Here is a 17,340-nt window from a genome sequence, read left to right on the forward strand (position 1 = left end):
CCAATATCTAATAGTGCCTCAAGAAATAATTGTCACCAAAAATGTGATGCACAAATAAATAGATGAACGCTGTTAATAACTGGAAATTCTAAGGAATTCAATAGTTATAACTTGAAACTGGCCATGAATAAGCACATAAAGACACAATTTTACTTTGTTTATACTTGAAATACATACTACCTTATAAGAAAATTCCAACCAATAAGATTTTTCTTTTGACAACTGAAATATACTGATGTATGAATTCATGCAAGTTAAAACAAATAGCTTTAAAATAAGACTATTATCACAGACTATCAAAAAAAATTATATTTTAACTACATATTATATCAACTGTTGAAAACATTCTTAAAAATTTGACTTTAGAGTACTCAGGTTAAAGAGAAATCTCAAGGAAACTATTTAGACTCTCCTTGGAATGACTCATTTTTCTGTAATTTTCTCCATAATTAGTCGTTGGTATAATTTAGACTCCTATGGTAGCAGCATGTTTGATGTAAACCCTGAACTCTTTCTAAATCCTTACAATATAATTATAAAGCTGAATATAGAAAATGCTTTAAAATATTTAATAATATTGATTTATGGTTCAACAGTCTATTCCCATTCTTAAAACACATATAAGTTTAGAAATAAAAGAGCTAAATCTTAATTTTACAAAGCAAGCCTAAAAAACAAAACAAGATCACTCATTCTTAAGAAAAAACAACTAAAAATACAACACTATCATGGGTATTTTTTAATCGAGAAAAATGTTGACTTCTATCATATCAAAAAAATCAGTTCCCATTTTGTAAGAAGTTAAAAGATAAATAGCACAGGCACGACTCAGGTTTTCAGTCAACCTTAAACCCAATTCTCACCTGGCTGGATGTTCTCTCTTATGATGGTTACATGGTTATCTCGATCTGGTCTCGTGTGTTCATGCCAAAAGCCTATCACATGGCCCAATTCATGAACAACAATTCCAAATTTATCACAGTTCTTGCCAATAGAAATGGCCTGAGGTCCATTGCCCCGCCGACCTACATAGGAGCAGCACCTGGAATAAAGTAGACAGAGGAGGTGATGGCGGAAAGGGTGAATTACAATATGGCAAAACTTTTGTAAAGAATTGTGATGAACTACAAGGTCCAACACATTCAGAGGAAGAACAGCCTTTCATTAATAAATACAACTAATTTCTAGTGTCTTGGTTAATTCATATATAATAAAAGTCTCTAAGCAATCACCTGATGTGCTTTTTGGCACTAACTCATATATTAGACACATGCCTTAAATCATTTTTAGAAGAAGATAAATTAGAAAATAAAATATGATGTTGATTAATATGCTATATACATATAAACTCCAGAATTATCTATGCGCATTTATATCTAATATAACTTGTTATCCTCACAATCTATCTAAATTATATTAATTTGTCAATATGGTTATCTGGCAATAATCCATCATTTCAGTATTAACTATAACACAAAGTTTATAAACTGCCTCAGCTGACTAATATAAGCTCTTTCTTTTACTTAGAGGAGAGTCTAAAGTACTTATCCAAAACTCTAGGATCCTACATGATTTGCACACACAAATGTCTGCCCATACAGATCTCACCTCTTACCACCATTCCCATCATTCACTCCACCGGAGCCTGTGGCCCCCTGCTGTGCCTTGAGCCGGCAGATGCGCTCTTGCTCCCCGCCTTTTCATGGCCTATGCCCTCTGTCAGGAACTCTGTTCTCCCAGATATCCAGACGTCTCATTTCCTCATTTTTTCCAACTCTTGGCACAAAGGCCATTCTATCCCATTTACAGATGAGAACCTTGTAACTGGATGCACTTTTAAGAGATTTCCAGACAAATGGGAAATGCTACCCAAAGATTTCTAGATTTTGTGCCTGGTAAAAATGATTGGTGAGGGCAGACTAGTCAACTGAACTCAGAGACAAACTAAAGGGTAGGACCAAGTTCTATCATTTAATACATTTTAACCCTTTGGAAAAATGTTGTTTGACTTCAACTCATATTTATGCAGGCATTCAAATAAAGTTTATCTATCTATGATTCTATTTAAAAACAAAAAAGCACATTGCTTTACTTTTTGCCCTAGAATTTAGGGTTTATTGACACATTTTACACTTCATTTATTTTTGTGTTTCTTTCTGCTTTCCCACCCAAGAATGTACGAAGGGAGACCCCCAAAATTGGGACCTATTTATTTAAAAATGTGTGTTTATTATTATATGTTTAAACTTCAGTCACCGTCAAAGTACTCTCCCTGTGACACAATACACCTATTGAGACTTTTTTCCATTGCTCAAAACAGTTTTTGAATGCATCCATTTTGATGCCTTTTAGTGTTTCTGTTGTTTTTTGTTTCACCTCTTCCACATGGGCAAAACATTTCCCTTTGAGGACATTTTTCATCCAGGGAAACAAACAAAAATGTTGCTTGGGGTGTTATTGGGGGAATAGGGAGGGTAGAGTATGGGGATCATGTCGTTTTGGTTCAAAAACTGCTGAACACCCAGTGCCATCATGAAATGGGCAAAGGCGTTGAAAGAGACTTCAGAAAAATTCACTGAAGCCAAACGCAGCCTCTCACAACACTACCAGCTGGTGCAGTGATACAGGGGGGTTCCTAGAACTCTCACCTAGCGAGGGAAGCCTGTACTACAAGGGGTCCACTCTGCATAAGATAATTCCATTTTTTGAGTCTCCCCTTGTAAGCTCTTTGTGGGCACACAATCTAACTGCTTTGTTCACTGCTGAATCTGTAGTCCCTAGAATATAGCCTAGTACATAGAGCTCACAGATATAGAGAACAGATCGGTGGTTACCAGAGGCAGGGACTGGGGGTGGAAGAAATGAGCAAAGGGGGTCAAAGGGTAAAACTTTCCAGTTATAAATTGTGAGTCTGTAAATTTTCTTCCATCCGCTCTTTAAATTCTTACATTCTTTTATTTTGAGTTACTCACAATGTGCTTGAGCTAATATGTAAATTGTCAGTATTGTCGTGGTCCCTACTTGTAAAGCAGTGTGTGGGGTGTTCAGGAACACGGAGATAAGCTGCCTGCCCTCATCACTAATGATGGCAAGTGAGCCAGCAGAGGAAATGTAACCATTACAGCAGTGGGTAAAGTTTCACTGTGGGCAGCTCAGAAATGGCTGAAAATGAAATATGTGAAAGATATCCACTGATAAAAAATGAAAGTAAAGAGCATGAAGGAATTATACTGACTAGAGAAAAATAGTTTAGCAGGATCCAACAAGTGACATAAGAATTTTGAAAAGAGCCATATTAATAGAAGAAAGTGAGTATAAGTATAAATTTGTTACAAACAGAAATTAAGCAATAAAATAACAAGTGATCAGTGCTTTTTTTTTGGCATTTGTTTCACAAAATTGAAGACTGAGGGAAAAAAAGATGTATTGATCTAAATACATTATGTATTTAGAAATATGTAAGTTGAGCTAAATCCTTTTCTATTAAATAACCAGAAGGAAACAGAGCCTAGATTTGGACTTTTTAAATATTAAATAGATATCAAGAACTAGGAGGCATTTCAAAAGTAACCAAATCTTATCAAGCTAAAATTAGAGTAAGAAGAAAACATTACTTGAATAAGTCATAGCTAAAAAATAATGGCACTACCCAAAACTATATAGAAAAGAAATAATGTACAATTTTTCTTAGTGTCACTCAGGGTCAAAACAAAATCCAACAATTTTAAGGTAAGTTAGATGATCTAGGAAAATATGATAGCACAAAGCCAAACAATAACCCTCCCCTACCATACCTAGTGAAATAATCCCTTCCAATACATCACTACGGTAAGAACTAGTTCCTCCAAAGAAATTAAACATTTTTTTATTTCCCTGTATAAACTATACTAGAGGGTATTCAAATAGCTACAAGTGATTAGAGACATTTCCTCCTTATAGAAGAATTTCAACTAATCAGTGTAGGAGGAATAAAAGAAAAGGACACCATTAGGAAATCACTATTTGGCAATGACGGGGACTTTTACAATGGCAGTACCCCGCTGTCACCACTTGAATCCGCTGATCCATCATAATCACTGAAGTGGCAGGTCCGGGCTTTTGTGCCTCCCGAGGTGACGCAATGCGGACAGCACACCCCGTCAAGTACTCTTAGCACAGCAGCAAACAAACATTCAAGCTGAATTTAAACAAATATTTAAATATCAGTGTCAATGAACTGGAAATGCAGGGAAGAGGAGTTTGAAAACGTTCACAATAAAACATCCTTTACCGTAGACAGCATTGCTTGAAGAACTATTACTGTCATGTGGCTACATGATGGGATTTGTGGAAAGATGTGGTGGCAGAAGAAGCTACAGACGGAAGTTGTGGTAAGTTCATGGCATTCCTTAAATGTTCTATCAAGGAATTTGGGTTTTACTCTCAGGCCAGCATTCCCCAACTTGTGTCCCGGGATACTGATGTGTGTTTTTCAGTTTTAAAAGGGTAAGATGGGTGTCTCTTTTTTAAAAATAAGCTTAGAGAACCCTGTTATTCTCTATTCCTTACGAGTGGCTAAACAGTAATAATCATCAGCACACTGCTATAGAAATATCTATCAAAATTTCATATAGCACTTTCATAAAGTACAGAATAGTTGTTTTAGAGAGGGTTTTTGTTATTATCTGGTAAGAAACAAACCTAAGCCCTGGCTGCTATGGCTCAGTGGATTGAGCATCGGCCTTCGAGCCAAGTGTCTCTGGTTCGATTCCCAGTCAGGGCACATGACTAGGTTGCACGTCAGGTCCCCAGTTGGGGGCACGAGTGAGAGGCAACCACACAGTGATGTTTCTCTCCCTCTCTTTCTCCTTTCCCCTCTCTCTAAAAATAAAATAAACAAACAAATAATTTTTTTAAACTAAGAAATGAAAAATTTATTTATTTATTAAAAAAAAAAAAGAAACAAACCTAGAAAACACAATAGGAAGAAACACTGAAGAATCTCAGGAAGTGTGGTACCCTGCTGTGATGGTACTTTTGTGGAGATAATTCCAGGAGCAGTGACTTGGTAAGCCAACGCAGAAGGGTAACTGGAAGCCCAGGTGTGAAGTGATATAGACATGAATTGACCAGGGCACTAACATGGGACAGAGTGGAAACCAAAGGACACAGTGCATATCCATAGAAATGTAAAATCCATTCAGTAATGGATTTTAGAGGAAGCACAACAATGACTAGACAAAGCTACTGAAGATTCTAACTCAGCTGAGTGGCCATAGGCAATGCCGTTTTAGTGTTAGAACACAAGGGAAAGTACCCGGGGCAGTGGAGGAATGCACTTGAAATAGATGCACAAAGGTCAGTGATCAAACACTATATTGACTTAAAACAGAATATTTCCTTATGTAAAATTCATACTCTCTCATGGGAAAAATACTAAGCATATATTAGGAAATGAATCCTACCTGTGGATTTTTTTTCCCCATTCTAAATTTACTTAAGGTATTTCCTGGTGCTACTCACCCACAAGGCCTGTACGTGAATACAATGTAACTCTCTTCGTCACTTCTTTCAATGAAGGTCACACATGTGTGCTTTTCCCAGTGCCTCATGGCCTGCTTGAACATGGCTCGCTGGCTGCCTGGAGAAATGGCATGACGTTAATAAAACAGTGTCTGCCCCAGAGAGGGGTGCTGAATGCGGACAGACTCCTCTATCCGGATGGCTGGGCGGCTCAGATGCCAGCATTGTCATCAACCAAAGAATACCAGCCTGCAGCTCCACCAGTGAGTCATAGTTAAGAATGGACACTCACTTTATAATCAGAAGGTTCAAGCTTACTATCTCTACAAATATGTGTGTACAGGGCCCTGTAAATGGGACATACATTCTTCCTGTCAGTTGAAGAGATCACCTTCCAGATTTAAGGGACACATTTGAAACACTTTAAAAACCAGAATTGTACTTGAGACTCTTCGAACTCAGGCCTCAAGACATTTTTCCATTTCAAGATATTCTAAACTAATAACTGAAGTGAGGAAAGTATTTCTCAAATTTGATTAATACTATGTTTACTAGATTAATCTTCTATAAAAATGTACACTTTACTGGTATAATAATTATTTTTTTCCTTATCACAGTAGACACTCTGGGAATATCTTACCAGTGAAGTTGCCTCCTATAACATAAGGAATAACGCCTCCAGGCCATATTCTGTCAGTTCTTGATGTAGCAGCTCTAGGAACTCGATTTTTCTCATTTTGCCCTGAGAATTTGAGAGGTACTTTTTCCTTAACTGTGTTGTTTGGTTCCAAGCCTGCAGTGACATTTAAAAGATTCTGTGAAACAGAAGTCCTTGGTCAAGGGATCATTTACCTCTTAAAGGACAAAAGTTAAAATGTCTTATTTACATATTTGTATAAGTATGCCTGAAGTCAAAATGCACTAAAGAAAAGCTTCTTGTACATTACATACTTGAAAAAAAGTATTAAAATATTTAAGTATATCATGTCACAAGGAACTTCTTAATGCTCTCTGAGCAAATTCTAATGAATTCTCCTACAACAGCCTACAGCAGGTAGAAGTTGGGCAAACTTTGTAGGTCACAGAAAAATTCTCTAATGTAAGTATCCTACTTTACTAAATCACTAAGAAATTCACCACCAGAATAAAACACATTGTTTAAAAACTCATGTGATAGTCAAAACTCTTCTTACTTCTGCCAAATTCTTAATCCTTTTTTCAGGATTGATATTCTGTAGTACAGATTAAAATTATGAATATTACATTACAGAGACAGTGAATGAAATAATGTTAAGACAGATAAAGGCTCAGCCTTCTGGGACAACGAGCTGTCTCCATTACACCTTCTCCTGAATTCATACCCAGGTACACATCATAATCAGTACGTAAGGTGAACAAGTCAACATAAAATGCTGTCTATTCTGGAGCATCTTTCAAATCTGTAGTCACTAACTTTTCTTGGCAGCCTTTCACAAATTTTTGTTACTAAATTTGCATAATTATTTTTCTTATTCATTTATCATTGCCAACACAAATACCCTACCACTAGTATATATTTTATACACAACAAATATTGAATATCTGTTCCCTATGCCCATGTCCCTAACATCTTTTTAAATTTTATTTTTCAATTAAAGTTTACATTCAATATTATTTTGTTTTAGTTATGGTGTACAGCATATTTTTTATCCTGGAGCAAAGCATATTTACTGAGGAAAATTAATACTTGAACATAATTTCAGATATTTAATAACATACCATCAATTTAAGAGATGTTAAGATATGAATTTGAACATATTCTTAAAAACAAACTCAAATCTACAAATAGGGTTAATAAATTCAATATTATAAATATTAACTAACTACAAAACCAGAGGACAGTTTTTCTGAATGTTTTTCTATATATATTTTTGGAAGAGTCAAAAAATTTCAGCTACTTTTTAACCTAACAACTCAGTGTATCAATTTACTCTAAGTGAATTTTATTTCAAAACAGGCATATTTTTCATTCAATTAAAATTGATGTAGTTCACTGCTTGATAAATACACCTTAGTATGATACCCAATTTACTAGAAATAAATATCAACAATAAAATAAATACCTAATACATTTTAAAATAAAGAGAAGCTGAAAATAAGTTAGCAAAACATTTCAATTGTCTACAATTAAGTTCAAAAAAACTTACATCAAGTATCAACTAACAAAATAGAAATAAGGGACTCTTTCTTAGCATATATCCTTCACACACTCTGCATCTTAATGGCAAACTGAACTGCTATGAGTATAATATTTACTGTACATCAAGTCAAGCGTCTGCAACTTTAAACATTGATATACCAGAGCCAATTCTTCTTATCCTGTCTATAAGTTGGTAGAGGGCCCCTCGTTTCTTTGACATACCATGGTCTCCATATCCACCTTGAGGAATAAAAGAAAATAATTAAATTAAACACTGCATTTTAAAGTTCTTCTGAATAAACAAAGTAATAGGCTCTATTAATTTCTCTTTGGAAATCTCTTTTTATGTGGTCTTAGAGAGTTAGAGTCATGCACATCCATAAATCTTAGAAGAGGATAAAAATTACACATGGACAAATTTGGGTAACTAAGACTAAGGCACTGGGGGAGATCCAGAGAGCACTCTAAATGACTTTATTTGGACATCATGGAAATTGAGTCATCTACTGATAATTTGGAACATTTTTCTTTGCTGTGACCATGACATCACATAGGATGACAGCAAGTCGTTCTGCCCTGCTGATTGCACTCTAGCTCTTTCCCCGATGCAAACTAAATATTTTCAGATTCTAAACCAGCAAATGGAAATAAAAACAAAAGAGCAAATATATAGTGTGAGTTTTCTCTAAAGCTATGATCAATTTGAAATATTTCTAGAAGCATGTCATATCATACATTCAAAGTTTTGAAAATTAGTTATAACATATATTTAGGAAAAAGCCCCAAGGTAAGACTTCAAAAGGATGTTCAGTTGCAAAATACATTGTGTTATGCTATGTAATTTTGCAAAATTTACAAAATTAGATGTAAATAATTGTATAGCTTAAAAGGTAGAAGAGAGGGTCAAAATAAGAAAATACGTCTTCTTGCAATTTTGACAACAAAGACCAGAAAGTGCAGATTCCTGTTGTAAGTCAGAAAACAGATCATTTGACGAAAATCAAGTCCTCTTATTCTTGGGCTTTGATAAAGTGCTCTCTCAATGTTATCTTTTAGTTTCCCTTCTTGAATTTTTCATACACAAATAACAAAAAGGAATCACTGAGCAAACAACCTATATGACCACTAATTATATCAGAAAAAATGTAAATGAATTCCTACCACTAAGAGTGTGGTTCATGAGTCTCTTTGGGCTAAAAACAAAGAAAGAGGACCAGAAATTCATGAAAACAGCACACTGTTCTTGGAATTTGAACTCCTGCCTCCCAATATCTGTTTTTCCCTCTTTGAATTAATACTGAAACTTAATGACCTAGATTGAAGCTAATAAAAAATAATAAAATATTATTACCATATAAGTCCCTTACGAAAAATCAATTAAGTCCTTATATAGTAAATAAGTTAAGAGTGCTTGTTCACTGACTAAGATTCTGTTTAATTATCTGCATTACACAGTCACATTTTTGCTGTGCCCCTTGAGAAAAATTTTTGAAATTTTTTTCATCAAACATTTTAGAGATGAGGTAATACTTAAACGTATTCATTCCTAAGCAGTTACAAGAAACATTCTTAAAAGATAGCACTTATACGTTTAAAGTGACCATTATGTAATAACTATATTTCATATTCCATAGGACTAAAACAAAGTGTGAGAAAAAAGTCTTAGTATTAAGGTAATTAGGATTAATTATAGACTTGAAAAAACAATATTTCAAGATTATCAATGTATATATTTTTATATTTAGGAATTTTGAATAATTTTTATAACCGTCAAAATACAATTCTGTTAGATAGTTTAATGAAATAGAAAAAAATACAATAGGTGTCTATTTCTCACATATTCTAAAAACAAAATAAAAACATTAAAACTAAATAAATATTTATGGAAAAGACTATATATTTTGAAATTAAGAAATACAACCAATTCAGCACAAACTAAGAAGAAAGGGCAAAGATAGAGTAACAAACTAAAACAGGAAATTTTTACATTGAAATTCAACTGAATAATGCAAATGGTGTACCACTTTCAAACATGTATCACTTTCAAACATGTACCTTTTATGTAGAAATTTAGAGTATGTTTTTTATGATTGAAAGTATAATCTGTTTTATGCTATTTTTTTAAAACAATGGTATTTTTCTTCCAACTATTACTATATCAGAGCTTAACTATAAATGAAATGGCAAAATTAAATAACATTAAAACTTTTTAAATCACAGAAAACGAATGCTCCCAATATAGAGGAGACAGTGGGTTAAAAAAAAAATGACACGAATAAGGCTGAAAGTGAATGAGAACATAAATAAAAAATGATATGTAACATGATCAATCTAGGATTTGCGGAGGTGCATCATTGTTCTCTTGCACAGAATCCATTGTCTCTGTGGCCATGGTAAGTGTGAGACAGCAACTGGAGAGCTGTCAATAAACATGTACTGTAGGAATGTACTACATGTGATTAACTTGCAATGCAGTGTTCCTCCTATATCTGGTGTATGTTTCAGAAAAGGCTATCACTACATATAACAAAGGCTGCAGCATACTATTTTTATAGTAGTGTGTGTTATTTTAAATAAATCCTGATGTTTTATTATCCAGTATAAATATCTTACATGTGATAGTGGTATTTTGATTGTATAGGTAAATGTCCTTGCTCTTAAGAAGTGCATGCAAATCTACTTAATATAAAAATGTTATGTTCTTTGCAATTAATTACAAAATGTTTTATATATACTTATGCGTGTATGCACACACATAGAGCAAATATGGTAAATTTAACAATTATTGAATCTGTAAGTGGGAACACCACTGTGTTGGTATCTCTTATACTACCTATCAGCTTTTCCATCTGTTTGTAATTTGTCATAATAAAAAGCTGCAAAAATGTAAATTGGACAAAGATACCACTTCACAGTAAAAAGTCTTAAGTCTAATTTTTGTCTGCTAGATGCCACAAGCAAATTATATATTATATTTTCCATAGAATAGAAGAAATAAAGACAGTATTGAGTATAAGGGGAGTTTCAGTGAGATCAAAAAGCACAACACTGAATAAATTTCTTAGTTATAGATACCAAAAGAATTTTTAATGTTGTAATTTTCTCCAAAATATAATACAGAATAAAAATCATATCAAGTTAATATAAAGAATTTTGCAATTTTAATAAAAATATTTTAAAATGAGAACCCAAACAGCCTTTTAAATATTACAAGTCTTAAACAGACACAATTCAAACATGTCGAACAACTATAAATGAAATTGTCTTTTGGGTTTTCATAAAAGTTATATAAATAGATGATTTTTTCCTAATAAGTTTGTATATAATTACTCTATGAATAATTTACATTTTGCAACTCAATATTTGCAACTGCAAATGGGAGGTAACAGAGTATAATGCTCCAGAATATGAAATTTGGCCTTCCTCAGAATTGACTTTTGGTCCTGACTCAGATACTTCCTGGTTATGTGACGATAATCAAACTCTATAACCTTCTAAGTCTTGATCTTCTCATTTGGAAGTCACAATTATCTTAGTATCAGCCCTCTTGGGGTTGCTATGATCATTCAAAGAGTTAATATTTCCACATTTAAACCAGGCCTGGTACATAGTAAACATCACAACCTGTTGGTTAAATAACTTAATAAAATAAAAACTATGAACGAACCTTAAATTTCTAAATAGGCTCATTTGTGTCTAGGAAATCAAAGTTGATCAGAGAGATATTAAAAATGATCCAGAAAGTAGTTAGTATTTCAAGAGTATATTTTCTTTGAAATGAATGCAAATTAAATGGAATAGTCAACCATACCTGTGGTATGCCCAATTTTTCCAAAGAGGTTCTGTGTAAGGTCAATTGTCCTATCAATTTGAAAGATATTTAAGTCTTCATCATCTAAGGCAATATCACCCCAAAACACAGCTAAAAAAGAAAAGTTCAATTAAAATGTGAAATATTTAAAAGCAAATAAATGCAAATAAGGCTCATTAGAAAACTAGCATAACAAAAAAAATGGCCTCTTTGAGTCCAAAACTAATCAATCCCTTATACTACCAGACATGAAAATATAATAACTTTAGGAAACAGACAACTTAAGAAAAGGAATAAATTAATCACAAGACAGTAAAACATTGGCAAATGCCTTGAAAGTGCTAGGATATTTGCTTCCTGATACAGGTTTACAAATGTCCTTTTTAAAAACTTGCTTTAGATTTTTGTTCTGCAAAACCAAGAGTAGGAAAATACATGAAAAATTTAGGAAGTGACAAAATCCATGCTTTTCAAATCTTTGTCCTTTACTGGATTCAAACCTTAATATTTATGAATTTTAGCTACAAAAATTACTAAAATTAGATAATTTAATGAAATTTCAACTCAAATCCTGAAAGCTCAACAATGCTTTGGGCTTTGATCAAAAGTTTATCACATCAAATTATTTATTCAGTTTAGTTCCCTCATAAAAAACTGTCACGAGATAAGAAGAGGTTAGATTTATGTATAAATCCAGAAAGGAAGAAAATAAACATTAGCTCACTGTAGGTTATCAGTTCAATATACCGAAAAATTTTATTGGAGTTAGATTTCTCTCAATAACCCCTCTCTTCCGCCCTAATGTCAACAGAATGGCCATCTGTACAAGAAAAGAGATGCTTCCTACCTTTTACTATCATAGAAACAAGTAATGAAAAGTCTGTAAAACAGTTTATAGCACTGGTTAAGAGGTTGGTCTTGATAACTAAAATTGAATCCAGATTCTCACCAGCTTCACATACATGCAACAGAAACATTCAGAGCTCCACTGCCCCTAAAGCCAGACATCCCAAGAAATAGATGGACTGCCTAAATAAAATATTTAGCAATTATATAAAAAGCTTGTTAGTTTCCATAAAAGTAAATTTTACATTGCCTTTTTGTCTTTCAAGATTTTACCATACTTGCAGGTAAATCCAAGCTTGCTAATTATTTAAATCTTCCATGATATGTACTTATTATGCAAACAGTTGTGGGTACTAACCGGCAGTGACTCAGCCTGGCCCTTCCTTTCTTAGTGCCTGGAGGAGGCTAGAGACACCCAGGCTATACTTCTCTAGCATTAACTGACAAAGGAATCACAGTGGACCTAGTTAAAATGCAGGTTCTGATTTAGTAGGTCTGGAAAGAGGCCTCAAATTGTACATTTTTAACAAGCCCCCATCATTACAAGTAATTATCATTGTAATCAACTTAGTAGTGTTTTTTTCCTGCAAGAAAAAACTTTTACTCCCTTAATCAGCTGGTTGACTTGGAAGCTGAGGCACTCAACCAAACAAAACACAATTTGTCAGTACTACATTTAATAAAATAAAATACGGTAAAATAAAACTCAAATATGTTTTAGATTTTTATTTTCTTGTAATGACTTTTCATATGCAATAGGATTCATGTCTTGATGGATTATATCAAACACAGAACAGCAATCCAAGGATACAACACTTCACAGAAGCAAAAACATTACTTTTGGGGAGAAGAAAAGGCACGAGGCCAGATGATTCTTAAGAAGAGACAAAACTATTCTGGAGTACCTAAGCCCATTTTTTAATTTATTACTTTTTTTTTTCTTATCTAATAGCTTCAGAATAGCTCATTGGTTCTGAATATGCCATGAACTGCTTCAGGAGAAAACCAAGTATTTCTTTGAGAACAAGTAGGAGTGAGTGACTAAGCCAATTCACTTATGTGTAAACTGTAGACTTGATAAAAAGTCTTATATATCTTTAAATCTTAACATTATCAATAGAAGAAAATAGACATCTTAGAATTTTCAACCTATCACATAGTTTAAAATGCACAGTTTCTTCCTTTATATTTCACACATTTGAAGGTATCCTTAATTCATCCTTCTAGTTAAATCAAAGTGCGTTATTTCTGCGTGTTAAAATATTTTACTTGTGCATTGGTATAACACATTGGATCATGACAATTTACATTAATATGGATTTAGAATTTGCATTATAATCTAACATACATTTGTTACTTCTGCTCTGAAATATCTGTAACTCTCAAGTGCACTTTGGAGTTTTTTGTTTTTCATTCTATTTTTTATTTTTCATCAAAAAAACAAAACTAGAGAGAAACAGTTTAAAACTATGAATTATCACGCATCAGTCCCATTTAACATGGTGATCTGAGGTTAGTGATAGCAGAACTGAAAGCGATGTAAGCAATGGCCATATGACAACACTAGGGAAATGCTCAAGTGCATTCAGAATATTTCCTATCTGGAATTCCGCTTGGATTCCTATGGTCAAAAATGGGCTGGGGGCTAACCAATAGGTCAAAATAAAATGTCAGGAACGATTGTTAAACTACATGGAAAACCACAGGTTCCATTTTCCTCCTGAAGGCTATTTTGCATTCATCATACTACTCAAAAATATTTCATTGGAGACCAAGAAGGACAGAATTCTTTTATTATAGGAGACACAGTAAACATATTTTATATAAGTGTATGGTGAAAATAAACAATCCAAGGTTGTGATCCCCTACACCCTAACTTTATTGTTTTATTTAATCTTTATTGTATTTTTTCATTACCATTTAATCCCCTTATATGCCCCTCCCCCCCCAGCACTCACCACACTGTTGTCAATGTCCGTGAGCCCTTTTTCATTTTTTCACAATCCCTCCATCCCCTCACCTCCCCACAAAGACTAGCTGCCATTCTGCTCTCCATCTATGAGTCTATATCCATTTTCCTTGTTAGTTCAAATTGTTCATTAGATTCTGTATGGTATTTGTCTTTCTCTGACTGGCTGAATTCACTTAGCATAATGTTCTCCATGTCCATCCATACTATCACAAAGGGTAAAATTTTTTTCTTTTTATGGCCGAGTAGTATTCCATTGTGTAAATGTCCCATAGTTGTTTTATCCACTCATCTACTGATGGACACTTGGGCTGCTTCCCTATCTTGGGGATTGTAAATAATGCTGCAGTGAACATAGAGGTTCTTATGTTCTTTTTAATTAGTGTTTTGGGTTCCTTTGGATATATTTGCAGAAGTGAATTACTGATTATAGTCATTCTGACAGGTGTGAGGTGGTATCTCACTGTGGTTTTAATTTGTAATTCTCTGATGATTAGTGATGTTGAGCATCTTTTCATGTCTATCAGCCATCTGTATGTCCTCTCTGGAAAAGTGTCTATTCAGATTCTTTATCCTTTATTTAATTGGGTTGTTTATTGGTGTTGAGTTTTGTAAGTTCTTTATAAATTTTGGATACTAACCCCTTATCAGATATATAGATGGATACATTCTCCCATTTTGTGGGTTGTCTTTTTATTTTGTTGATGATTTTCTTTGCTGTGCAAAAACTTTTTAGTTTGATGTAGTCCCATTTGTTCACTTTTTCTTTTGTTTCCTTGCCTGGGGAGATATATCCAATACAATATTGCTATGAGCAATGTCTGAGATTTTGCTGCCTATGTTTTCTTCTAAGATTTTTATGATTTTAGGTCTAATACTTAAGTCTTTGATCCATTTTGAGTTTGTTCTTTTGTGTGATGTAAGAAGGTAGTCTAGTTTCATTTTTCTGCATGTATCTGTCCAATTTTCCCAAACACCACTTATTGAATAAACTATCTTTAGCCCATTGTATGTACTTGCTTCCTCTGTCAAATATTAATTAATTATAAAGGTGTGGATTTATTCCTGGGCTGCCTATTCCGTTCCATTGACCTATGTGTCTGTTTTTATGTCAGTATCATGCTGTTTTGATTACTATGGCCTAACAGTATAATTTCCTATTAGGTAGTGTGATTCCTTCAATTTTGTTCTTCTTTCTCAGGATAGCTGTTGCTATGTGGGGCCTTTTTGGTTCCATATGAATTTTGAAATATTTGTTCTAGTTCTGTGAAATACATCATTGAAATCTTGATAGAAACTGCATTGAATCTATAGGTTGCTTTGGGTAGCATGGATATTTTAATGATGTTACTTATCCATGAGTATGGTATGTGCTTCCATTTATTTGTCTCTTCTACTTCTTCAGTGTCTTCTAATTTTCTGAGTACAGGTCTTTTACATCCTTGGTTAGATTTATTCCAAGGTATTTTATTCTTTTTGTAGCAAGTATGAATGGCATTGTTTTCTTAATTTCCCTTTCTGTTAGTCTGTTATTGGCATATAAAAATGCAACTGATTTCTGGATATTACTTTTGTATCTTGCTACTTTGCTGAATTCATTTGTCAGTTCTAGTAGTTTCTTGGTGGAATCTTCAGTCTTTTCTATGTACAGTATCATGTCATCTGCAAATAATGAAAGTTTTACTTCTTCCTTTCCAATTTGGATGCCTTTAATTTCTTCCTCTTGTCTGACTGCTGTGCCTAGGATCCTAGTACAATGTTGAATAAGAGAGATGAAAGCAGACATCCCTGTCTTGCTCCTGCTCTTTATAAGGGGGGTGCTTGTAGTTTTTTGCCCGTTGAGTACAATGCTGGCAGTGGGTTTGTCAAACTTTAAATCATGTCTATCCCACTCACTTCCAGTTTTGAAGTTGTGGTCTAGGGACCTGCTTCATGAGGGCTTCAAGTCTGTGATTTCCTCAAAGTTTGTATGAGTTTATATGTATGAGTTTATAAACACAGTCACCACATCTTTTGCAGAGGAGAGGTTACTGGAAGATCACACAAAGTAAAGAACCACTACTCTTGCCACAAGCAAAGTCTTTCAGTCCACTCAGGAGAAAATACTTGCAAACTGAATACCCTCAAGATGATGACTCCATTTACTTGAATTAATGCTAAGAGATCTGATGCTGGTTCCTGCAATACTTGAGAGCACACTCTGATAGATAAGTGGATGAGAGTCTCCTCAGGCATTACCTAGAGGAATCCCTCCCAGCAACCCTGTGTTCCCAACTAACCATTAGGCATCTCATCTGCTTCCATGTCCTGCTTACACTTCTCTCTATAATAAGGCAACACACAAGATTTCTGATTGTGTTCTCAATCATATGACTCCTCAATCTAAGTTTCAAAACACTGACCACAAGGGGCATGTGTTGCTGTTATTAAACCCTCACTACCATATGGCTTGACATACAGTTAAGTCCTCAATATTTGTTCTGAGGCACACACAAAAAATGTACAGGAGAAAATACCATGGAATGGAGTATAAGTTGTGTATAGCAAAAAAAAAAGGTTAGGCTTGCTACATACTTCACAAATTTACCTTAATACCCAAAATACTAGATATTCAACCATTCCAAAAGGGAGTACTTCAAATTCTTTGAATCTAGAGTAGATTACTGTTGTATACTTTTTACTAAAAACAGTTAAAAGGCAGCTGCCTTTCTTTTATATTTCAGTAGTATGTATTAAGTATAGTTATAGAAAATGTGTCCCCTTTCTCTAAACCCCACAGTGATATGCTCAGAAAATACATGGCTAAACTAACAGATCAGTTCTTTTATGGGATTTGGAGAGATAGCTCAAAGATTCAACAATAGCCAAGAGCGCTTTCCTGTTACACTTTATCCATATAGAGCTTAATCTTTCTTCTTTTATTGGTATTGGACTTAGGGAGGAAGAAGGATGTCATGTGAAGGCCTGCTCTAGCCTCCAGTAAGGGCCAAGTGAAAATTCCCTCAGACAAGGGCAACAGGAAGGCTCAAAAGT

The 17,340-nt window shown here is 34.0% G+C and overlaps 1 protein-coding gene across 1 annotated transcript in view; it reads right to left on the reverse strand.

Annotated features, from left to right (window-relative positions):
- The window catches only part of TLL1 (tolloid like 1), a 96,604-nt gene that overhangs the window by 66,942 nt on the left and 12,322 nt on the right, over positions 1–17,340 (reverse strand). The window contains exons 3-7 of the mRNA XM_090290161.1: positions 11,493–11,603; positions 7,841–7,921; positions 6,143–6,295; positions 5,503–5,620; positions 864–1,042 (exon numbers count right to left, since the gene is read on the reverse strand). Of these exons, the coding sequence (XP_090146287.1) occupies positions 864–1,042; positions 5,503–5,620; positions 6,143–6,295; positions 7,841–7,921; positions 11,493–11,603 (642 nt within the window). The remainder of the gene's footprint in view (positions 1–863; positions 1,043–5,502; positions 5,621–6,142; positions 6,296–7,840; positions 7,922–11,492; positions 11,604–17,340) is intronic.

Source organism: Furipterus horrens, unplaced genomic scaffold (genome assembly GCF_987537825.1).
Source record: "Furipterus horrens unplaced genomic scaffold, mFurHor1.1.pri manual_scaffold_10, whole genome shotgun sequence".
In the NCBI taxonomy this organism is placed as follows: domain Eukaryota; kingdom Metazoa; phylum Chordata; class Mammalia; order Chiroptera; family Furipteridae; genus Furipterus; species Furipterus horrens.